This window comes from Bos taurus, chromosome 15 (assembly GCF_002263795.3).
Source record: "Bos taurus isolate L1 Dominette 01449 registration number 42190680 breed Hereford chromosome 15, ARS-UCD2.0, whole genome shotgun sequence".
NCBI classification, from domain to species: Eukaryota; Metazoa; Chordata; class Mammalia; order Artiodactyla; family Bovidae; genus Bos; species Bos taurus.
The window spans coordinates 17,931,999-17,958,622 of record NC_037342.1 but is presented as its reverse complement, the minus strand read 5'-3'; the positions used below and the strand labels follow the sequence as shown (position 1 = coordinate 17,958,622).

General features: G+C 35.5%; 1 protein-coding gene across 8 annotated transcripts in view; it reads right to left on the bottom strand.

The window, feature by feature from the left end:
* The window catches only part of ATM (ATM serine/threonine kinase), a 157,096-nt gene that overhangs the window by 41,536 nt on the left and 88,936 nt on the right, over positions 1 to 26,624 (bottom strand). For 5 of the 8 annotated variants that reach the window (XM_010812321.4, XM_010812322.4, XM_010812323.4 and 2 more), the window contains 13 exons: positions 25,180 to 25,267; positions 22,428 to 22,583; positions 19,807 to 19,915; positions 17,853 to 17,941; positions 17,652 to 17,754; positions 16,861 to 17,009; positions 15,426 to 15,530; positions 14,047 to 14,166; positions 10,693 to 10,927; positions 9,596 to 9,763; positions 7,685 to 7,798; positions 6,929 to 7,146; positions 5,292 to 6,438 (listed from right to left, as the gene is read on the bottom strand). In XM_010812321.4, the coding sequence (XP_010810623.2) occupies positions 6,120 to 6,438; positions 6,929 to 7,146; positions 7,685 to 7,798; positions 9,596 to 9,763; positions 10,693 to 10,927; positions 14,047 to 14,166; positions 15,426 to 15,530; positions 16,861 to 17,009; positions 17,652 to 17,754; positions 17,853 to 17,941; positions 19,807 to 19,915; positions 22,428 to 22,583; positions 25,180 to 25,267 (1,973 nt within the window). In that variant the 3' untranslated portion in view covers positions 5,292 to 6,119. The other 3 variants (XM_005215785.5, NM_001205935.1, XM_024975300.2) reach the window with 2 other exon arrangements.

Below are 26,624 nucleotides of genomic sequence, written 5' to 3'. Positions count from 1 at the left end.
AAGAAATGAAGAACCCCAGGGTTAGTAGAAGGAAAGAAATCTTAAAAATTAGAGCAGAAATAAATGCAAAAGAAACAAAAGAGACCATAGCAAAAATCAACAAAACCAAAAGCTGGTTCTTTGAAAGGATAAATAAAATTGACAAACCATTAGCCAGACTCATCAAGAAACAAAGGGAGAAAAATCAAATCAATAAAATTAGAAACGAAAATGGAGAGATCACAACAGACAACACAGAAATACAAAGGATCATAAGAGACTACTATCAACAATTATATGCCAATAAAATGGACAACGTGGAAGAAATGGACAAATTCTTAGAAAAGTACAACTTTCCAAAACTGAACCAGGAAGAAATAGAAAATCTTAACAGACCCATCACAAGCATGGGAATTGAAACTGTAATCAAAAATCTTCCAGCAAACAAAAGCCCCGGACCAGACGGCTTCACAGCTGAATTCTACCAAAAATTTAGAGAAGAGCTAACACCTATCCTGCTCAAACTCTTCCAGAAAATTGCAGAGGAAGGTAAACTTCCAAACTCATTCTATGAGGCCACCATCACCCTAATACCAAAACCTGACAAAGATCCCACAAAAAAAGAAAACTACAGGCCAATATCACTGATGAACATAGATGCAAAAATCCTAAACAAAATTCTAGCAATCAGAATCCAACAACACATTAAAAAGATCATACACCATGACCAAGTGGGCTTTATCCCAGGGATGCAAGGATTCTTCAATATCCGCAAATCAATCAATGTAATACACCACATTAACAAATTGAAAAACAAAAACCATATGATTATCTCAATAGATGCAGAGAAAGCCTTTGACAAAATTCAACATCCATTTATGATAAAAACTCTCCAGAAAGCAGGAATAGAAGGAACATACCTCAACATAATAAAAGCTATATATGACAAACCCACAGCAAACATTATCCTCAATGGTGAAAAATTGAAAGCATTTCCTCTAAAGTCAGGAACAAGACAAGGGTGCCCACTTTCACCATTACTATTCAACATAGTTTTGGAAGTTTTGGCCACAGCAATCAGAGCAGAAAAAGAAATAAAAGGAATCCAAATTGGAAAAGAAGAAGTAAAACTCTCACTATTTGCAGATGACATGATCCTCTACATAGAAAACCCTAAAGATTCCACCAGAAAATTACTAGAAATAATCAATGACTATAGTAAAGTTGCAGGATATAAAATCAACACACAGAAATCCCTTGCATTCCTATACACTAATAATGAGAAAACAGAAAGAGAAATTAAGGAAACAATTCCATTCACCATTGCAACGGAAAGAATAAAATACTTAGGAATATATCTACCTAAAGAAACTAAAGACCTATATATAGAAAACTATAAAACACTGGTGAAAGAAATCAAAGAGGACACTAATAGATGGAGAAATATACCATGTTCATGGATTGGAAGAATCAATATAGTGAAAATGAGTATACTACCCAAAGCAATTTATAGATTCAACGCAATCCCTATCAAGCTACCAACAGTATTCTTCACAGAGCTTGAACAAATAATTTCACAATTTGTATGGAAAAACAAAAAACCTCGAATAGCCAAAGCGATCTTGAGAAAGAAGAATGGAACTGGAGGAATCAACCTACCTGACTTCAGGCTCTATTACAAAGCCACAGTTATCGAGACAGTATGGTACTGGCACAAAGACAGGAATATTGATCAATGGAATAAAATAGAAAGCCCAGAGATAAATCCACGCACATATGGACACCTTATCTTTGACAAAGGAGGCAAGAATATACAATGGATTAAAGACAATCTCTTTAACAAGTAGTGCTGGGAAATCTGGTCAACCACTTGTAAAAGAATGAAACTGGACCACTTTCTAACACCATACACAAAAATAAACTCAAAATGGATTAAAGATCTAAACGTAAGACCAGGATCACAGCAGGATCCTCTATGACCCACCTCCCAGAATATTGGAAATAAAAGCAAAAATAAACAAATGGGACCTAATTAACCTTAAAAGCTTCTGCACATCAAAGGAAACTATTAGCAAGGTGAAAAGACAGCCTTCAGAATGGGAGAAAATAATAGCAAATGAAGCAACCGACAAACAACTAATCTCAAAAATATACAAGCAACTCCTACAGCTCAACTCCAGAAAAATAAACGACCCAATCAAAAAATGGGCCAAAGAACTAAATAGACATTTCTCCAAAGAAGACATACAGATGGCTAACAAACACATGAAAAGATGCTCAACATCACTCATTATCAGAGAAATGCAAATCAAAACCACTATGAGGTACCATTTCACACCAGTCAGAATGGCTGCTATCCAAAAGTCTACAAATAATAAATGCTGGAGAGGGTGTGGAGAAAAGGGAACCCTCTTACACTGTTGGTGGGAATGCAAACTAGTACAGCCACTATGGAGAACAGTGTGGAGATTCCTTAAAAAACTGGAAATAGAACTGCCTTATGATCCAGCAACCCCACTGCTGGGCATACACACTGAGGAAACAAGAAGGGAAAGAGACACGGGTACCCCAATGTTCATCGCAGCACTGTTTATAATAGCCAAGACATGGAAGCAACCTAGATGTCCATCAGCAGATGAATGGATAAGAAAGCTGTGGTACATATACACAATGGAGTATTACTCAGCCATTAAAAAGAATACATTTGAATCAGTTCTAATGAGGTGGATGAAACTGGAGCCTATTATACAGAGTGAAGTAAGCCAGAAGGAAAAACACCAATACAGTATACTAACGCATATATATGGAATTTAGAAAGATGGTAACAATAACCCGGTATACGAGACAGCAAAAGAGACACTGATGTATAGAACAGTGTTATGGACTCTGTGGGAGAGGGAGAGGGTGGGAAGATTTGGGAGAATGACAATGAAACATGTAAAATATCATGTAGGAAACGAGTTGCCAGTCCAGGTTCGATGCACGATGCTGGATGCTTGGGGCTGGTGCACTGGGACGGCCCAGAGGGATGGTATGGGGAGGGAGGAGGGAGGAGGGTTCGGGATGGGGAACACATGTATACCTGTGGCAGATTCATTTTGATATTTGGCAAAACTAATATAATTATGTAAAGTTTAAAAATAAAATAAAATTAGGAAAAAAAAAAAAAGAAGAGAAGCGAAAAGCAAAGGAGAAAAGGAAAGATATACTCATTTGAATGCAGAGTTCCAAAGAACAGCAAGGAGAGACAAGAAAGCCTTCCTCGGCGATCAATGCAAAGATATACAAGAAAACAACAGAATGGGAAAGACTAGAGAACTCTTCAGGAAAATAAGAGATACCAAGGGAACATTTCATGAAAAGATGGGCTCAATAAAGGACAGAAATGGTATGGACCTAATAGAAGCAGAAGATATTAAGAAGAGGTGGCAGGAATACACAGAAGAACTGTACAAAAAAGATCTTCAAAACCCAGATAATCACAACGGTGTGATCACTCACCAGGAGCCAGACATCCTGGATGTGAAGTCAAGTGGGCCTTAGGAAGCATCACTTCGAACAAAGCTAGTGGAGATGATGGAATTCCAGTTGAGCCATTTCAAATCCTGAAGGATAATGCTGTGAAAGTGCTGCACTCAATATGTCAGCAAATTTGGAAAACTCAGCAGTGGCCACAGGACTGGAAAAGGTCAGTTTTCCTTCCAATCCCAAAGAAAGGCAATGCCAAAGAATGCTCAAACTACCGCACAATTGCACTCACATGCTACTAAATCTCACATGCTACTAAAGTAATGCTCAAAAGTCTCCAAGCCAGGATTCAGCAATACGTGAACCATGAACTTCCAGACGTTCAAGATGGTTTTAGAAAAGGCAGAGAAACCAGAGATGAAATTGCCAACATCTGCTGGATCATCAAAAAAGCAAGAGAGTTCAAGAAAAACATCTATTTCTGCTTTATTGACTATGCCAAAGCCTTTTGACTGTGTGGATCACAATAAACTGGAAAATTCTTCAAGACATGGGAATACCAGACCACCTGACCTGGTCTTGAAAACCTGTATGCAGGTCAGGAAGCAACAGTTAGAACTGGACATGGAACAACAGACTGGTTCCAAATAGGAAAAGGAGTACGTCAAGGCTGTATATTGTTATCCTGCTTATTTAACTTATATGCAATTGTACATTATGAGAAATGCTGGGCTGGAAGAAGCACAAGCTGGAATTAAGATAGCTGGGAGAAATATCAATAACCTCAAATATGCAGATGACACCACCCTTATGTCAGAAAGTGAAGAGGAACTCAAAAGCCTGTTGATGAAAGTGAAAGAGGACAGTGAAAAAGTTGGCTTAAAGCTCAACATTCAGAAAACGAAGATCATGGCATCTGGTCCCATCATTTCATGGGAAATAGATGGGGAAACAGTGGAAAGTGTCGGCATCTGGGCCCATCATTTCATGGGAAATAGTGGGGAAACAGTGGAAAGTGTCAGACTTTATTTTCTGGGGCTCCGAAATCACTGCAGATGGTGACTGCAGCCATGAAATTAAAAGACACTTACTCCTTGGAAGGAAAGTTATGCCAACCTAGATAGCATATTCAAAAGCAAAGACATTACTTTGCCAACAAAGGTCCATCTAGTCAAGGCTATGGTTTATCCAGTGGTCATGTATGGATGTGAGAGTTGGACTGTGAAGAAAGCTGAGCACCGAAGAATTGATGCTTTTGAACTGTGGTGTTGGAGAAGACTCTTGAGAGTCCCTTGGACTGCAAGGAGGTCCAACTAGTCCATCCTAAAGGAGATTAGTCCTGGGTGTTCATTGGAAGGACTGATGCTGAAGCTGAAACTCCAATACTTTCGCCACCTCATGTGAAGAGTTTTGTCATTGGAAAAGACTCTGATGCTGGGAGGGATTGGGGGCAGGAGGAGAAGGTGACGACAGAGGATGAGATGGCTGGATGGTATCACTGACTCGATGGACATGAGTTTGAGTAAACTCCAGGGGTTGGTGATGGACAGGGAGGCCGGGTGTGTTGCAATTCATGGGGTCGCAAAGAGTCGGAGATGACTGAGTAACTGAACTGAATGACTGACTGAAAATTTTGTGTTGCCACTTTCTGGAGCGGAACAGTAATACACAATAATATAAAAGAAAAGCAGTTGTGGTTTGATTTTCACGTTTACTTACATTATTGAGGACTTCATGAAATCCTAGGCCTCCCATCATCTTGGTCCCCATTCTAGCAGCCAGTTGGTACATAAGAGGCAAAAATTTGTATGATGGAATCTTCATTCCATCTCTCTGCCCATTAAAAATTACAAAATTAAAAAGCAATGCATTTCAACTAGTCCTCACATCTAAACAAATACAAAATGCTCCTCTATTAGTGCAATCATCAAGCAGACATATTTTTTATTTATTATTTATCTCAAAGTCTAGATTGACTCACTGGTAAATCATGTTTGAGCATGTATCAGATTGCATTCAGAAGTGGAATACTTGGTACTGCTTATATGCCAGTGAATCCAAGGAGGACAAATGTTGATCTAAGGACTATTGTAATCTTGACTCCTGAGAAGTCAGTGTGAATAAAATGGAATAACTATTTTTCTGTACATACTAAAAGTAACAGGATTTAATGTACACTAGTAGCAGAAATTTGTTGTATCTGTTATGAATATTAACATTTGCTTCAGCCAGAACTATTTTACTTTTAAACTTCAAACTGATTGACAACATAATTTTAGGTATCATTTAAGTATCATTAATAAATTTAGGTATCATTTAAGTATCATTAATAAATGATAGGCATACTATTTAGATGTCATTAATAAAACCCAAGATTTTTAAATAAAAATTTATAAAATTCTACTGCCTTAATGTTTTCTTAAAATTTTTTTTTCCATTTACAAAAATAATTTATTTTTGTAAAAAAAAATCAACAGAAAATAATAAAGCAGGGGGAAAAAAAACACCACCTGTGATCACATCATCTTTAACTGCTTTCCAAATCTCCCTATCTAGCATTCTGGGTACTTTCCGATGGTAATTGCAATGCTATGGGAAAAGACTGACTTAATTTTCTCATATTCACATAAACCTACATCATTAGAGTTAGTTAAGTATCTGTGTGTAGAGCCCTAAACCAACTGCCAAGGATACAAAGTATACAAAATGCATGACATTTGAGGGGCTAATGGCTTAACTTTTAAAGCACAGGCTAGAATACCTGGTTGAAAAAGAAAACTTGCCTTCATCATGCCATTGACTTCAGAAACTCCAGAATTTTCAAGCCAGAGAGAACAAAGACGAAATATCCACATATCATGCCCTTCGCCACTTAATAAGCAATTGATGTAATTTTCAACTGCTTTACATAAGAAACGTTTACGATCCTCTTTCAATGCATGGAGTGCACATTCATCCAACTCCAGCTCTCGCTGAACCTTTACTGTGTATCTTACGTTGGATAATTAAAATAAAACACAAAAGCCGTTAAATTTTATAGAACTACAAAATCAAGTAAGACATACAATATAAATGAAAAATCAGGTGTCCATCTTAGGAGAAAAAGCAAAATTCTAAGAATTATAAACAGAATAAACTTATTTTTGTCTTTAAGTTTCTGCAATTTAAAAGCTATTTTAGGCAACCAAAGTGGACTCTAGCCAAGGTGTTTCATTAACTTTATTTTCTACTTACTCTAAAATATATATACGAAAAGCAGGTTTGAATAAAGGATTTAATTACATCAAACTAAGTAACTTCTCTCTAATTTTAACACATATCTCTTTTTCAACTAGGATACCAACAAACAAACTAAAAAAGCAAAACAAAGTTAACACCAGTATATTCCACAATTAGTACAGAGCCACAGCATGAATTCCTATCTGGTTCTGTATACCTGTATAAATACTGTATATCTTGTTACTTGTAGACCCTCAGTTACCTGTTGGTCTGGATTTTATGTTCCCTAAGTAGGCCAACTTCCTCTTTGGCTCTTTTCAGGAGAGCTTGCTTGTTTTCAAATTCTGATGATTTCATGTAGTTTTCAATTCTTTGGTACTGAGTATCTGAGAACCGTGCTAATGAGAGAAATGCCTTCATTTTTCCATTTCTGAGCCCATCATTGCTTTCTCCATCATAATTTCCAGCAACTTCCACAGCCTTCAAGAAAAAAAAAATCCATTTATATTTACAGATACTAAATGCATCTAAAGAATTACTCAGATCAAAGAAATACCCACAGTAAAATTTAACATATATATATATGTATATAAGCTAAATTATACAAAATACATTATTTCTTTGAGCTTTCAAAACAATTTTGACAGAGCAGAAACAACTGAAATAGCTAATATATGTAAAGAATGGTAGAACTAAAAAAACATATTAGGCTTTTCATGTTCATTTATTAGTGAAGTAGCTATTTTTAAAATTAAACTATATGAATAAAAGGGAGAAAAAGGAAGCTCAAAGGTGGTAGAAGCACTGGATTGGGAAGATGCCCTGGAGGAGGGCATGGCAACCCACTCCAATACTCTTGCCTGGAGAATCCCATGGACAGAGGAGCCTGGCAGGCTACAATCCATGGAGTTGTAAAGACTTGGACACCACTGAGCAACTTTCACTTCACTTCACTTCAATGAAAAGATCAAATGTATTCATGCTAAGCAACTCTATTAGGGTTCCTCAAAAACCTTACCTTTTCTAGATAGGTCTGCATGATGACTGCAGGATTTTCTAAGCAAGTTTCTGCTAACCAGGTACCACAAACCCTTAGACATTCTGTGTATATAAGTTTTAAGTTGGGATCATTCTGTAAAGGAAAGCAAAGTCTTAAAATGTAATTCATTATAATGACTGTACAAAAATATCTTCCATGTAGGAAAACAACAGGTTAAAAATGTCTTTCCTCTTTGGCTTTCAACTTACGATTATTTTAATAATTCCAATATTTACTTTTATAAAATAATCATTCTTTACTACTATTACTATTATTATTACTATTATTGAAACAACTCACATTTATTGAGTACTTTTATATGCTTGGCATTATTACTATATATAATAATATATAATAATTCATTGAATCCTCACAAGAATCCTATGATATAAGAACAATTATTATCCTTAATTAGAAAACTACAACTGAAGTACAAAGAGGGTAGGTAACTTCAGGGTCCATCAGTTCAGTCGCTTAGTTGTGTCTGACTCTTTGCAACCGCATGGACCGCAGCACACCAGGCCTCCCTGTCCATCACCAACTCCTACAGTTTACTCAACGTCCTGTCCATTGAGTCGGTGATACTATCCAACAACCATCTCATCCTCTGTCATTCCCTTCTCCTCCTGCCTTCAATCTTTCTCAGCATCAGGGTCTTTTCCAGTGAGTCAGTTCTTCATATCAGGTGGCCAAAGTATTGAAGTTTCAGCTTCAACATCAGTCCTTCCAATGAACACTCAGACTGATCTCCTTTAGGATGGACTGGCTGGATCTCCTTGCAGTCCAAGGGACTCTCAAGAGTCTTCTCCAACACCACAGTTCAAAAGCATCAACTTTTGGCCCTCAGCTTTCTTTACAGTCCAACTCTCACATCCATACATGACTACTGGAAAATCCACAGCTTTGACTAGATGGACCTTTGTTGGCAAAGTAATGTCTCTGCTTTTTAATATGCTATCTAAGTTTGTCAGAGCTTTTCTTCCAAGGAGCAAGGGTCTTTAATTTCATAGCTGCCATCACCATCTGCAGTGATTTTGGAGCCCCCCAGAACAAAGCCAGACACTGTTTCTCCTGTTTCCCCATCTATTTGCCATGAAGTGATGGGACCGGATGCCATGATCTTAGTTTTCAGGGTCCATCCTATTCAGCAATATTTAAACAATCATACCATGTGAGCTCCCAGGACTTGGTATAATGATAAATTTTCTAATAATGGAGGATGTTATACAAGTTTCCATTATCCAAAAGTACAAAATGTTGATATTCACCTAGTAGGTGTATGTCAGAGGGACATCATTGAGTCCAAACCTTTAAAATACTTCATGATTCCTACAAATGCTGCTAAATTTGTCCATCATATGCTGGAGACAGAGTTGAAGAAGCAATCAAGTTTATAATAACTAATATAAAATATATATGTACATTATAGGTAATGGTAGATAAAATATCAGAAGTGATGTTTTCAAGGTCTTTGGATTAACAACCCAATTATTTCAACTTGCCTTTTAAAAAGTTTTATTCTCTTATGCATTTCTTCTTGCATTTTTTTGTCATTTCAAATCTATAGTAGCTATTTCATCTTTGTTTCCCACACACCCTCCTTGAATATTGTAGAAAGTTTTAAAAAAATAAGGCTTATCATTGGGATAAATTAATCTATGATGAGATGGACTGATGGAAATGTTGTAAATAGGAAAAATGAATGCTGCCTAAACTTTTACAAATACTAATTTTCAAGACTCCTTTTTATAATTTCTTGTTCATGGATCAGTAATTTCAAATCTTTAATAAAATTAGTAATTATATTAAAATTTATTTAAAATATCATAAAGCACAGTAATCTTTCTTATTACAGTAAATACTAATTCAACCAATAGAAAAATTGTGAACCTCTGTACAACTGGCATCCAGCTTCTTGATCATTTGCTTGAGAATACTCAGGGCAAGACTCTGTTCCTTTTTTGCCCAGAATACTTGTGCTTCCTCCAGTTGCCACTCAGAGACTCCACTACTAGCTGAATTATACTGTTTAATTTGAAATATTGCCCTTTCAGGGAGCTGAAATGAAAATAACAAATGGAAATAAATATTTTTACTATTACTACTACTACTTCTACTAATAAAAGAGGTCACCACCATTCACTAAGGACTTGACAATTTTTAAGACTGTCTTATGAATCAGTTCTAATGAGATGGATGAAACTGGAGCCTATTATACAGAGTGAAGTAAGCCAGAAAGAAAAACACCAATACAGTATACTAACACATATATATGGAGTTTAGAAAGATGGTAACAATAACCCTGTATACGAGACAGCAAAAGAGACACTGATGTATAGAACAGTCTTATGGACTCTGTGGGAGAGGGAGAGGGAGAGGGTGGGAAGATTTGGGAGAATGGCATTGAAACATGTATACTATCATGTATGAAACGAGTCGCCAGTCCAGGTTCGATGCACAATACTGGATGCTTGGGGCTGGTGCACTGGGATGACCCAGAGGGATGGTATGGGAGGGAGGAGGGTTCAGGATGGGGAACAAATGTATACCTGTGGCGGATTCATTTCGAATATTTGGCAAAACCAATACAATATTGTAAAGTTTAAAAAAAAAAAAAGACTGTCTTAAGTGCATCTCTCACTGCCTTCCCCAGCCCCCATATCTGCCTGTTTTTCTCTTTACATAAAGACATATATAATTATGTGTGTGTTTATACACAGTATATACAGTCACTGAAATGTTATACATATAGTAAGTTAGGTAGCTTCTCATTATTTAACCAGGAAATTGAGGATTAGAGAAAGACTTGTGCAAGACGCAAATTCAGGTCTAATTCCAAAAGGGAAAATCTTAAACAACTATGCTATACAATGTTATAATAGCAATCTGTCTCTCAATGACATTTCTTTTTACTTATGCTTTCTATTTTCTAGGTAATTAAAAGGCAAGGTCAATGAGTGAGATGACATAGTTTTAAATCTGATTACCTGAGTGTTCTTGAAAGTTCGAGCTAATACAGAGAGTTCTACAAGATGCTTGGTGAGAATGTCCTTAAAACACTCTCTTTGGGAGTTTTCCATTTCCTTTTCCATCAAGATCTCCAAAATGACTGTGCGTAGGGCCATTATAGGCTCCTGAAAACTAAAATCACTGTCTTTGAGAAGCTGGGAATGTTTCCACCACTTCATGTACACTTCAGAGGGCTGCTTATCTGTTACTGATCTGAAAGCCAAATCACAGGGTTCACATTAGCAACAGAAATGAAAAAAAGGTGCTATTATGCAGGTTCTAAAAGTTAAGATTTAATAAACACTAAAGGAATTTTTGCAGCAACATGACTGGAACTTCTGAAATAAACACATTAGCAACAGAAATGAAAATAAAAGGTGCTATTACGCAGGTTCTAAAACTTAAGATTTAATAAACACTAAAGGAACTTTTGCAGCAACATGATTGGAACTCCTAAAATAAACGAAAATAAGAATCAAAGTTTAGAAACCTACAATATGGTCAGACCTCTGAGGGTCAGTCAGCAGAGAACAGATGATGAACATTTAAAAATTTTCTTTTTTAAAATTGAAGCACAGTTGACTTACAATATTATAGTAGTTTCAGGTATATAGGAGAGCGAGTCAATATTTTTATAGATGCTACTTTCAAGATATTCTTAAAAATACTCTTCAACCTCACAAAAAGCAGCACTTCTAAATTAACATTCTTCTGAAATGAGAACACATTTATCAGGCCTCTCACTCAGAACATCTATACCTTTAGTACAACTTCAATGATCCTTCAAAGAGGACAGTCAGCAAGGAAATGAAATAAACTCATTAATTATCTACCATACCCATCAGGCACAGGGCATGATTCTGCAAAGCTGTTAAAGAAAGCACAATCCAATGAAGGAAATGCTGGCATCTGGCAAAGGTTTCATATACCAATATTATTTATTAAAGGAAGAGAAAATACATCTTGTACAATTAGTTCATACGAGCAGAGTGCTTCCCAGATGTTCAAATTAAGCAATACTGTGCAATCCTTCAGGAGTACTATATGGGGAGAAAAGTGAAACTGAAGTCGCTCAGTCGTGTCCAACTCTTTGCGACCCCATGGACTGTCCACCAGGCTCTTCCATCCATGGAATTTTCTAGGCAAGAGTACTAGAGTGGGTTGCCATTTGAAGCAGGGAAACTCAGAAGATGACCTTATGGTGATGTAGGAAATGAAAGTTCTTTTAGTTGCTTGATAAAGAAGGAAACAGTAACACAAATTCACAGGAACCAAAACTTTAATTCCTCCCAAAATGATCTTAAGAGCAGCGGGTCTCAAATTTTCTAATCTCAGGAAATCCTTTATACCAATAGTCCCCAACCTTTTTGGTACCAGGGGATGGGTTTTTGTGGAAGACAATTTTTCCACAAACTGGGGAGCTGGTGGGGTGGATGGTTTGGGGTTGATTCTCATAAGAGCTCACAACCTAAATATCTTGCATGTGCAGTTCAGTAGGGTTTGTGCTCCTATGAGAATCTAAGGCTGCTGCATACGAGCCTTGGGGAAAGATTGTAAATACAGATGAAGCTTCACTTGCCTGCCTGCCAGCTTACCTCCTGCTGCGTGACCTGGTTCCTAACATTCCATAGCCCAGTTTGGGGACCCTTGGTTTACACTTTTATAAATTAAGGAAGACTCCTAAAGAGCTTTCATTTACAGTTCAGTTCAGTGGCTCAGTCATGTCCTACTTTTTGCGACCCCATGAATTGCAGCACGCCAGGCCTCCCTGATACTTATTAACATTTGGGCTTCCCTAGTGGCTCAGATGGTAAAGAATCTGCCTGCAGTGCAGGGGACCTGGGTTCAATACCTGCGTTAGAAAGATCCCCTGGGGAAGGGAATGGATACCCACTCCAGTACTCTTGCCTGGAAAATTTCATGGATAGAGGAGCCTGGTACGCTACAGTCCAAGGGGTCACAAAGAGTCAGACACGACTGAGTGACTAAACATTTTCACTATTAATATTTACTTTATTAGAAACTAAAACTGAGAAAAATGTAACATATATTAAAATTTATTTTAAAATAAGAATAATAAATCAACTATATATCACACAAAACTTAGTGAGATTCACATTTCTATGAATCTCTTCGATGTCTGGCTTAATGGAGACACTTGAATTCTCATCTCAGATTCTGCATTTAGTTTGCTGTGCTATGATGTTTGGTTAGAGAATGTGAAGAAAATCTAGCCTCATACAGATACAGAAAAGGCAGGAATATGGTAACAGTCTTTTCAAATAATTGTAGGTATTCTCTGATACCTCACCAAAACGTCATTAAACCTCATGAAAGAATGAAAGCAAAAAAAAAAAAATAATAAGATTTTTCTATAATTTTAACAATAGTTTTAATTTCATGAACCCCTGAATGGATTTTAGGGCCTGCAGGATCTCTACACTACATTTTGTGAACTGCTATCCTAGAACACAAGTATGTGTTACCAATTCGTCAAACTTTTCTTCCTTAAAATTCCCTAGCAGAGAAAGATCCAGAAATACTGCAAAGTGAGATGACTTCCTTTCCATCATTAAAAGGGGCAGTCTCCCTTAAACACTCCATATTCTTTAACATTGACTGTTTACTAAGAATTAGTCACCACGAAATAGCACTAGGGATACAAGAAGAAATAAGTCCCACTTTTAGGAACCTTCTAGTATAGCATCAGAGAAGGCAATGGCAACCCACTCCAGTACTCTTGCTTGGAAAACCCCATGGATGGAGGAGCCTGTTAGGCTGCAACCCAAGGGGTTGCTAAGAGTTGGACACAACTGAGCGACTTCATTTTCACTTTTCACTTTCATGCATTGAGAAGGAAATGGCAACCCACTCCAGTGTTCTTGCCTGGAGAATCCCAGGGCGGGGGAGCCTGGTGGGCTGCCGTCTATGGGGTCGCACAGAGTTGGACAAGAATGAAGTGACTTAGCATACCATAGCATAGTATAGCATGGCAGAGTATATACAAAGTAACAATAATGCAATGCAGTACTAAAACAGTGGAGTATATACAATATGCTATGATGAAAAACATGAGAAATAATTTCATCTAGGGTGGAACAGGGGAAAAGCTGTAAAGAGAAAAACACAAAGTTAAATTTAAAAACTTGAATTTTTACAATGAGTATTTTTGAAAATGTTTATTTTAACAAGATCACAGTTCTTTGGTCAACTTACTTATACTGTGATAAAAGGAGAGGAACCTATGGCTGGCCTCTATATAGTTTTTATTTTTTAAAGTCACTTTGGTAACAGGTTGTGCTTTGGGATACACAGTCACTTGAATCACATACCTTGAGAAAAGTTCTCCAATGTTTTCAAGCTCTCCAATGGTCTGCAATCTGCTAAGTGTAGGGTAGAGGGAATACACAGACTCAAGACTGCCCTTACACAACTCTTCCACTTCTTTAACTCTAGTAGCAGAAAAGACAAGATACTTGAAAACTAAGATAAAATTTTTTTATAGAAAATAAAAGCTGAGTTCTCATTATAGACCTTTGTGTTGATTTAATAATAGCAATATTCAGAAGCACCAGCATAAGGTAGTGAAAACAAAGTAAGCCTTGGAATTGTACGACTGAGATCTAAATCCCAGTTTTGCCAGTAATGACTGTATAACTTTGGGCAATTACTGGATTCCTCTGAAACAAAGTTTTTTCACTTCCAGAATTATTTTAAATGTTAGAGAATACATACAGAAAAAGTCTAACAAAGTAGCCACCACATGATAAGCACTTAAAATGGTAGTATTACTTCTGTAAAAAAATACAGGATTTATTAGGTCACAACTACTGTTAACCAAAAAACGTCTTACATTCATCTAGCCTGTTATAGTTAAGCTCTTTTTTGTGTATTATCTCATTTGTGCCTCAGACCGAGCCTGTAAGTACTAATCTTTAATCACCATTTTACAAAAAGAACATTAAATGCTAAGAGAGGTAAATGACACACAACCACTAGAGACAAGATTAAAATTCTCAGTACATTTGTCCAGGAAGAGAACCAAGGGATGGGAAACAATAAGACTTTTCAGGGTTCAGCATAAATTGATCATGGTTCCAAAAGGAAATTTTATTTTTAAAGATAGCATATATTTGAACCACATAAGCAAAGAAAAATGTATTATATAAGAAAAAAAAAAAAAAGCTTATGTAAGTACCTAACATATGAGAATGCTCTTACATTTAAAACAAAAAATTTAAAGGTATACATAAACATTTGTGTGTACACATACATGTGTGTATATATATATATGTATATATATTTTGACAAGTGTATGTCAAAGAATTCTTTCATATAAAGCATTCAAAATATGAAGATACAGAAAACAATTGTTAAAACAGGAACACTTGTAATTCTTATGCAAACATGTTTGCAAAAGATAAAATTCATCTGAGTACTCACTTCTCAGATGTGGAAAAGCTATGAAATTGTCAACTGTTGAGTATTTCCTCCCACTTTGGAAATTCTGAGTTTCAACACTGATTGGTATGAATTATGAATTACACAAGGAATTTTTTTTAAGGGAGTAAAGGGAATGACAAAAAACAACCTGACCAAAGCTATCAGGTCCTCTCCTTTCACCACTGCAAATCTTTGTACTGAAATTATTCTTCAGGTTTTCAGAAAAGAAGCAATGTTAAAATACAATAACTTTTTCTTTTTACAATACCTGGCGTGTTTGAGACTTTCATAAAAAGTGGAGAATTCTCTGTCTCTTAGAGACTGCAGAGCATTGTACAACAACTCGTGGTAACTGGTTCTTTCCACTCCTTTGCTGTGAAATAATTAAACAATTAGAGAAAAAAATGTATTTAAAAACAGAGAATCCTGGTGTGTGTGTATAAATAGTTTTACCAAGAGGCAACATTTTAAACTACAATTAGAATTATCTCCATTTAAAAAATGCATTTCTAGAAAATTTGGTAAGAATCATGAAGAATTCTGTGGATCTTTTAATTCTTAAAGCAGAAAAAAAAGTAAATTCCTCAGATTTTTTTTTTCAGGCTCTAAACATGTTATATTCCCATTTGTTTATTAGATGAACACCTACTATGTGCCAGGTACTAGTCACCAGGTTCTAGATGCAGTGAGTTCATTAGCAGACAAGTCAGATTAGGCCCCCATTTTCACAGAGTTTATGTTCTGGTTTGGAGATGGACAATAAATAAGAAAAATACCAGGACAAAGGACATGTAGAAAAGTAAAACAGGGTAACAAAACAAATGACTGAGTGGTTACTTTAGAATGGAAGGTCAGAAAAATTCTGACAAGTAGCCACCTTCATGGTAAGAGGAGAAAAAAGAAGATATATATTTAAGGCTTTTAGGTACAGTTTGGCTTAATGGAAAAAAAAAAAAAAAAAACACACAAGGAGCACTATGTGGCAGAAATATAGTATGCAAGGAGAAAAATAGCATATGGAGATTCAGAGGCAAGTAGGAATCAACTCACAGAGTAAACTGTTTCTAAAATATGACTGCATACCCCTGATTTTACAGCAATCTAACAGTTTGAAATCTGAAAGACATTCTAATTAACGAATTTTTTTTCTATGAAAGTGATTAAACATACAATTACTGTGATTTAATTATTCTTTGGTTTATATCATCAAAAGACTTTTACATGAATACACAATCTTTTATTAGATTAGGAGCTTGGCTTTTCATTCACAACACATGGGGACCTTACATGTAGGCTAAAGTCATTATCTTCCTATGCTATTGATTTAGCAGTTTTTTATATAAATTATTTCACAAATAAACAGTCTTTTGTGTATCATCCAGCCAATAAAAGTGCCAGCTGAATAAATAAAATGTTTGCAGCAAGAGAAGGGAAATGCCTGACTTTCTCTTTGGATTTGTAAACAATACGTGAGAAGATTCTCATGAGAAAATAACTTTTATATTTCTCTTTTCAAAAATATCATGAGGGTAGAGGTGGAAACAGAATGAAATTCAAGCCTATGTACACTGCTTATTGCTATGTTATTCAAGCATTTAGCTTAACAGTATCTACAAAACATAAAAACACAACTCCCATTATAAAAACAGCTCATTGTTCGTAACTAGAGAAATGGCAATATTAAATGTCTAAATTGTTCTTACTTGACAGAAATGCAGTGGTCCCACTGCATATTCCTCCATGCTACTTGGTAATGAAGTTCCTGTAGTTCAGCACACCACTCTTTATTTTCATGATCTAATCCTCTTAAATAGATGGAAAGAATATGGCAGAGTCCCAAATTCTGCAAGGCCTGAGCAGGAGTTAAAAAAAAAAAAAGAAAAGTAAAAAAATAACAATACTAGAGAAACAAAAAACAGCAATCAAACATAAAAAGTAACTTTCAAAATTTTAGTAGTTCACAATATCACTTAAATTCCCAAAATATTGTTTGTGTGTTCCCCCTAAAACACAAAGACAGAGCTCAAAGGGCTCTGCTATTTGATAAAAGAATGGTTAAGAAATATTAGCCAGGAATATTAGTAATGATACTTACCATACTTACTAATGATACTTATTAATAATGATATCATTAGTAATGATACCCAGAAATGATAACTTCTGGGACAAACTCTAGTTCAAACTATGAGAAATAGTTTACATGAGATTTTCCATACAAAGGACTTAATTCACGACCAGGCACATTGTATACAGTTCAAGAAATGTCTTCTATTGTTAGCTAAGAAGATTATGACCAACAAATCTATACTATCTTTCTGGTCAGTCGTCTGTACAATTTACCTGTGTATCCTTCTGAGTTTTAATCCCAGTGAAAGAAAAATAACCTTCAGTCTTAGCCCTATAGTTTATCTGTTTGTGTAAATAGTCCACTGATATACTGAAATAATCTGAGCGCTACACAAGTAGTGCTTTACTAAAGCAGAAAAAAAAGTACCTGAATTATTCCTGCCTGACGAGTTGATGAGGAGATTGTGGTCTCAAGGTCATATGTTACTAGGGCTTTCCCCCACATTGCTTCATGTTCATATGTTCGTAGTCTATAAGAAAAGAGTTTTTAAATGCCTTGAGTTCTATATGCATGTAACTTCTCTCGTAACAGAATTACTATAGCATTATCTATGAAAAAACAATTTACCTAGTAAGGGGTTGTAACATTTTCCCTCCACCACAGCCATAAAGACTATCTGGCTCTCCTATACTTCTGTAGATTTCTAAAAGCAGATCCTAAAAACAGAAAAATTTTTTTTAATTGAAGGGAAAAAATATCAGTTTATGAATTTAGGAAATTTAAATTATATAACATGTTATAAAGGTAAAATTAATGATACTGAAATATATACTAAAGATATGGATTACAACACAACAAACTGATCTGAGACAACAGAATGACTATGGACTACTTGAAGAGAATTGCTCACAATTTAATGAATTAGATAAGATATAAATCTCAACCTATGATGCTTCTAACACATGCAAAAAAACCCATGAAAACAAAAGCAAACAATCCTGTCAACAGCTAAACCAGTACATGGGAAAACGAAGTTCTGCAAAGTCTTACTCTTCAAAACTGAACTTGGTAAAAAAAATTTGTAAGGTTTTCTTTGAAAGAATATTCAAAGTTGCATTATGTAATAATTGGTAAAATGTGATATAAAGAATTGGCTTGATGATTCAAACTTTGCAATAAAATTTACTCGGGAAAGAATTGATTCTCTTTAAAATAACCTCAGTAAAATAAAAGTGAAAACGGAAGACAAAACAGAAAGAAGCAAAGGAAAAAGAAAACAAAGAGAAATGGCATTGTATAGAAAATTGATCAAGCACTTTACTTATCTTAATGGTAGTTGCTCCAGGAAATATTTTCTAAACACAAACTGGTATTGGCATGTTTATCATTCTAATCAAATTGTTTCTATTCATAAGGGTGAAATCAAGCCCTCAAGTGTTGGAACATTTAGTCCTGAAGCTAGCACAGTACCTGGAGCACAGGGATACTCCAAAACCTCAGAAAAGAGGGTAAAACTATAAACTAGCAAAATAGGGAAGGAGAAAAATTAGGAAAACAATATCAAAAAGGCAGACAGAATGTATTTCAAGTAAGGCATAGTTGACGGTCTTAAGTGTTGATGAAACATGAAGGAAGAGGTTGAATGAAAGGTGAGGGCTAGACTTAGCAACATCAAGTTTATGAGTGACATTAGCAGGTGCTATCCAGTGGAAATTCTTTCACAAGGTTTGGCTGTGATGGGAAGGGAGAAAAAAGGGTGTCACCTTAAAGAGAACATAAGGAAAAGGGAAATGATTTGTGTTCATTTGAAGGAGAATGTTTTTAATAAGAAAAGTCTGAAATGTTTGAATATATTGAGAAGCATGGCACAATAAAAAAATAAAGTTCTTGACAGTTGAAAAACAAAGCACAGAAAAACGGGCAGCAGGAGAAACTGTTCCTCTGCTTTAACAAAAGGAAAGATTACAGTGGGAACAGATGCAGGAAGATTTCTATGTTTGACAGTGTCATATGGTGGCACTTCCTATCTATGTCCCCTATTTTGTCTAAGAAGTAGGAGACGCACTGAAAGCAGAGGAGAGAACATCAGAGGTGTAAGCAGACTGAAGAAAATCATTTTAAAGGAAGAATAGGTCAAATTAAGAGTCAAATTTAAATTTTTAAATTTAAACATTTACAGAAGAAGCAATCTGCTCTGAGATGTGATATACATTAAACAAGTAAACAAAAATATAAATGTTAAGTGCTATGAAGAAAATAAAGAGTACTATAGCAGAAAAATATATGGTATAATTTACCCTATGAGATAGGTGGTTGTACTTTCATCTTTCTGATAAAGGAACTCAAAGTTGAAAAGATTAAGTAATTTCTGGAAGATTAAACAACTAAGTGGTTGAATAAGGATAGAACTCATTTGCCTAATCCAAGGCCTAAGCTTCAATACATGAATTTAACATATTTGACAGTCCAAAAGGTAACTTCCGTTTGAAAATCAAATGACAAATCTATATAGTCTTTATAACAAAATAGTCCAAAGTGTAAAACCAATATTAACATTTATAATAAAGTCTATAATATATACCTGTAAACTTATCCCAGTTTCTTCCTTACTTTTTTCACTCAAACTGGAAATAGTTGTACTTTGGCTTCCTTCTTCAAATGTAAGACTTCTGTTTGTCACAAGAGCATCTCTTTTAATGGGAATATACTATTTTGAGGCTTGCTAATATGTATACCATAAACTTTGAAAGAAAAAACTAACAAAGGTTACAAATAAAATATAATGAACCATTTATACTTGAAAACAATACCAAGCCTAGAATAGAAAAGGAATTTGTGAGTATTAGGTCTTTGAATGAGAATTACATTTTAACCACAGTCTCATTTATAGAAAAGCTATATGCCAAAATATGCTTATTTTTTACAGAGCTTAAACATAGAGCAGAAGCCCTTGAGTTCAATTCCTAAATGGTCCGTCAGTGATTTTACCTGAAGTTTAACCTCACTGGGGCTTCCCTAGTGGCTCAGAGGGTAGAAGCTGCCTGCACTGTGGGAGACCTGGGTTTTGATCCCTGGGTCGGGAAGATCTCCCAGAGAAGGGAATGACTACCCACACCAGTATTCTTGCCTGGAGAATTCCACAGACTGAGGAGCCTGGCAGGCTATAGTCCATGGGGTTCAAAAGAGTCCTCATTAATAAACACAGGCATGCAAATTAAGACCACACCTGAGATACTAATTAACACTTGATAATTTGGCAAAACTTAAGAAATCTGATAGTGTTGAAAAGGAAGTGGACCAGTAGAATCACAGGTAATAAGTGACAGACTTAGAATTGTCTACATTTTGCTATTAACTAACTTGAATAGGAAACCTAAGAGAGCAGTTCACTTTTTTGACCTGATAGTGTTTGTAAACTGTTGATTTGTATTTTGCTTTTATACTTATCCTGACCACTTTAGATTTACCAAAGTATCAGTTCACCTGAGTCACTGAAGAAAATCAGCATTCCCTACCCTTTCTATGGCAACCCACACCAGTATTCTTGCCTGGAGAATCCCATGGACAGAGGAGCCTGGCAGGCTACAGTCCATGGGGTTGCAAGAGTTGGACACGACTTAGCGACTAAACTACCACCACCCTTTCTATACACCTCATGTCTGTTTGCTCTCCCCTGTCCATTAAGCATTTGAAAAAAAAAAGTCAGATTGTCAAAGCAAAGAGCAAGTCCCATTTAATTGAAGCACTTCTCCCCTAAAGCTAACCAAAATAAAATCCAGGCACCTTTGCTTGTTAAGCAATTTTGCAAAAATTTGCCACATTCTATACAATCACTTATTCTCAAATTAAAAGAGCTTTTATTTATACTCAGATAAGAACTGTTATTAACCCCTGATTAGTAAAAAATGTTATTCTATGGAACCAAGATACTGAGGTGCACTCAGATTAAAATTACTACAAAGTATGCAGGGTTTCTGCCAAATTTTTAAGACCTAAAGTAGTCAAAAATCAATTTCTTAGTCATTTTACTTGTCTTTGTACAAAGTCTTAAGTGCTCACAAATATGTCAATTACACATTATACACATGATCTACACACTGTCGATTTTTGTGGGTATTTTAGTAAAACCTAGAAATTACATTCCAATTCTATTACGCTACAGTTGATAAGTATACTGGTATATAAGGGTATACTGATCACACTGTAGATTTTTAACAGTTTTTAATTGAAAAGGAGAAATTAAAACAAATGAGAGCATTAAGCAAACCAGTCCAAGTCTACTAAACTAATCCTATCTGAACTAGGATCTGAACTCTGGTGCCTGGTTTTCCACAATCCAAAAACCATACTGTTTTCAGCTTACTGATAATCCAAAATAGAAATTATAGGTAGCAAGCATAAGAAATGCATCAATACAACACTTCTTTGCTATTTCAGTTTTGTACTATGAGTGATTTCATGGTGGGAAAGTGAGGCTAACTATAAAAATAAATATTTACTGTAAAGCAATTATTCTCCAATTAAAAATTAATTAATTAAAAAAATAAACACTAAGCTATTTCAAATGAACAAAGATTTGAGGAAGGCCATTAGGACAGTAAACTGTATTTTTTACTTTTCAACTTTCTTGGCTATTTTTTGCTTTTCTCTATTATCTAAGATTATACCTGTTAAACTCTTATGAGAGTTCTAACTCAGAGGAAAAGCAAAGTAAAGAAGCAGGAATCCAGGTAGACACCAAAACAATGAAAACGATTTAGTCACAGAAAGCAATCAGGTTACATTACTTCTAGTCAATAAGTAAAATGGACCTTGAATAAAGTGAGGGAACAGTGGTAAACTTAATTTAAAATTAGGGAATCATTCAACCATTTGAAAAATAATTAGTGATCACTTATATAAAGTTCCCAATGCTAGTTACTATGGGGAATACAGAGAAAAATAAGGATGATCTCTGTCCTCCAGAAGTTTGTTATCTGTGTAATTTTTATAATTATTGAGTAATAAACATCTCTAGTTCAGGGCAGAACTGCTTATTTCTTTAACATACTTTTATTATCATTTCTCCTTAAAAGGTAGAAAGTGTTTATTTAAAATATCTTTTAAATGGGAGAGTGGAAGTAAAACACATCTTTAATATATACCTTTAATGAAACAATGTCGACACCAATTTTACAAACCAAAACTTCCAAATCCCATTACCTTTTCTCTTGATCATCCAAGTTCTTCTTATCTGCATAGATTTCTGCATAGAGCAATGCGGTAAAATGAGCAGCACAAGACTGAGCTACTTTGGCAACCTCTAGATAATTTAACTCCAGCCAGAAAGCATCATCAAAAACTGTTCCTGAAGAAGGTCTAAAGAAAAAATTTAAATATAGTCATGTCCATTTCTTTGACTTACATACCAAAAGTAAGTTGATATAGAATACAATGGTAGCGAATGCTAGTTAAAACGAAAATTACATTCAAATAACCAAAAACCACATATCCCCAATATATAACAATAAACACCTAAAATAACATAGCTAAAGAGTTCCAGCACTTTTTTTGGATCACATACCTATTAGAAAATCTGATAAAAGCTATGGGCCATCATCCCATAAAAATTTGAGGTTCATACTTGCCCCCCACTGAGGGATCCATGGACCATAGGCTAAGAATAGGCTATGCAGTATACAGTAAAAATACATACACAAGTGTTTTTAAATGATCAATTTAATGAAAATATTGTTTCTTCTAAGACACATTTACATGTCTTTCTATTGCAGTTAATTTTCTTCTGAGCTAATTGCCTAGGTTGAGGTTATTTAACAAAAATCTTCCACGGTGATAACAGTAGGCCTAACCGGAAGGGATGACATTATCTTTCTCAAAACAATTTCATAGAAATCTGACAAAGCAGTAGTTAAGAAAATTGGTATTAAAGCAGGAAACTAGCTAAGTTCAAATCCAGCTGGATTACCTACTACAAGCTGTATGAATTTTGGCAAATTAACCTCTTAAGCCTCAGTTTCTTCATTTGCAAAACCAGGAAACAATATATACCTCAGAGAACAGCTATAATGAGCAAATAATGCTTACAAAGCTGATGAATAAAGTGCCTATCACATAGCCAAGACTTAACTATTGCTATTCTGAGAAACCAGTCCATCCATCCTAAAGGAAATCAGTCCTGAGTGTTCACTGGAAGGATTGATGTTGAAGCTGAAACTCCAATACTTTGGCCACCTGATGCGAAGAGCTACTCATCTGAAAGAAACCTGATGCTGGGAAAGATTGAGGCGAGAGGAGAAGGGGACGACAGAGCATGAGATGGGTGGATGGCATCACCGATTCAATGGACATAAGTTTGAGTAAACTCCGGAAGTTGGTGATGGACAGGGAGGCCTGGCATGGTATAGTCCATGGGGTCACAAAGAGCTGGACACGACTGAGCGACTGAACTGAACTGATTCTGAGAAACATGAACCTGAACTCAAGTCCTTATGCTTTATTCTATGTCCCAGCCGTATTCTCTCAAGAATCTTAAGGCCTTATTTAGAATAAAAACTTAATATTGAGAAATTTTATCTTCTTGAAGGCTAACCAAAGTAAATACTACTCTAACTCAATGGTAAATATAAAATGAATAATTCAGAGGTGAAGCTGCATCCCAGCACTGAGAAAAGAGATGCTGCCAGTTAAAGTTTTGAACAGTTTTTCTCACAAGAGGATTCGATACAAAACAATATAGTGAATCAGTAACTTTCTAACCAGAAACACAGACACCGAAAGGCCTAACACTTCTTTTTCTAAGCATGAGATAGCAAGGATGAAGAGGATACAGGGGGAGTAAATTTTTAAGATGTAAACGCATTTCGGTCAAAAAAATTTTCCAAATTCCACTACCAATTTTTTATTTTTCTCTCACTATTCCCTCTCATTCTTTATCAGTCACTGCCACTACCACCGTACAAACTAATGAGACATCAATGCCTACCTATTCAAGTCATAGGCCTACTACATTATTTCTTTAAGGTTCTGGTCAACTCTGGAGCAGTACAAATCTGTCAACCATCCTCTCTATCAATTCCTGTACTCATTGTTAAACATCTCAAAAAAAAAATTAATAGGAACAAAAATACTGAATTATAAAGCAATTTATCAGAATCAAGAAAATAAACACTGCTATAGACAGTATTACTATATAGAAGCACAGATTTTGAGGACCATGTTACACAGTAAAGAAACTTGAGCTTCATAATAAAGATAAATAAAGGAACTTTTTTACATAATTCTAACTACTTTTGAGACAAAAGTAAAGAAAAAAGTTAAAAGAGGAGCAATGCAACTAAAAGTAACCTGGAAAATCACTATTCCTTTTCCATTACTATAAATGAAATAAACTAAAGCCCCCAAAGACTGAATGATTTAGCAAAGATAACACTGTTACTATTATAGTTGGGGCTAGAATTCAGTGCTCAGTCGCTCGTTGTGTCCGACTCTTTGTGACCCCAAGGACAGTAGCCTGCCAGGCTCCTCTGTCCATGGAATTCTCTGGGCAAGAATGCTGGAGAGGGTTGCCATTTCCTTCTCCAAGAATTCAGAGTTCCTACAGTATTCAAAGTCTTGTAATTTATCTTGTAATAACTATACTGGAAAATAATCTGAAAAAAAAAATACATATACATAACTAAATCACTTTGCTGAACACCAGAAACTAACACAATATTATAAATTAACTATACTTCACTTAAAAAAGTATTGAGAGTTCCTGACATTGATTTCACCAAAGCTCCACCCTGAATATGGATTTATTCATATGGATTTATTTCAAGGAGATATAAGCACCACACATACTAAATACAGCACCTTGCAACAGCATTACCTCAAATAATCATGTTAAAATTCAGTCAGCAATAACAAGTTACACTTCTAAATACCCAAACTCAAGAACCAGTAGTCACATTACCTCTTTTGTCTCCTCATGTAGTCCACAACAGCAAGCATCGTTCTTTGTGATTTTTTATCCACATGGCATCGAAAAAAGTGCTCTGACTCTGACAAAGAAAGAGATGTCCCATCAGTCCCAGACAGGTGTGCTTAGGCGTCCTCTTCCTTTTGTCTGGGATTGTCTCCCTCTACACCATAAGGTTCTAGCACAAAACAGGCTCTTAATAAATATGAATCAACAAATGGAATTTAATGACATTTCTTTTTCTTTTAAAAGCAACTATATGCTTATTAAGAATTTAACTGTAATTTATATTTTATTTCTGAAGAGGACTAATTCATTGATTTAGTTAGGACTTTTTAATGTACTAGGTAGGTGCTCAGTTTACAATGGTATAAGAAAGACTATTTCTGACCAAATGGAACTCAACGACTAGCCTAAGACACTCTTAACATAGTGTGATGTGTGTAATGATAGAGAAAGTTTAGAATACCAGAGAGGCATATAAAAAAATAACTCTGAACAAGAAGAGTTTCACAGAAAAGAATGGTATCTGAAAAACTAATGTTTCATTTGGAGAGGAAGAAAGAATAGTGTTCCAGACAACAGTAAGATGGCTGAAACAAGAACTAACATGGAGGATTTACTGAAAGATTTCACTGTATTGAACCACAAAGCTGGAAAGCAGCTGTGGACAAAGAAAAATAGATGGACTAACGTTATTTATAACACAGAACTCCCAGGATTTGGTAATCAGATGAGACATGTGAGAAAGGTTTCAGGCTTAAACCACTGCATGCTCTTTCCTGAAAGGAGGAGGCTGGGGGACGGAGGTAAAGATGATAAATTTACCTTCGGACTACATTCAAATGAAGGCAGTGAGACTTACAGACACCAGAAAAGAAACTATTTGATAGACATCTATATATTTTCCAATAGTAGATTTTACATGTGAAATTTAAACTTTAATTTACAACAATAAAAATATTGGCATAAAATAAAACTGGCCGGTTTTATGTTTGAAAGGCTATAGCACAAACATGCATAAACAACTGATAAAGATGAAAAAAAGTCTTAGTCAACTGTACTGGTCTTGAAGTACAGTATGTGAATTTGTACCTAGTTTTATGTTTGTACATAAAATACATTAATAATACATATTCAGGGCGTATTAATCTGTAAGTTAACATCACAGATCTATAAATCTTTTCCTTTTCTCAAATTTAGGTTTGAAAAACTGACCAACAATGAGCCCTCAACAATGTATTGATGCTATTGTTTAGTTGCTAAGTCACGACTGACTCTTTTGCGACACCGTGAACTATATATAGCCCACCAGGCTCCTCTCTCCATAAAATTTACCAGGCAAGAATACTGGAGTGTGTTGCCATTTGCTTTTCCAGGGAATCTTCCCAACCCAGGGATCGAATTCACATCTCCTGCATTGTCAGGCAGATTCTTTA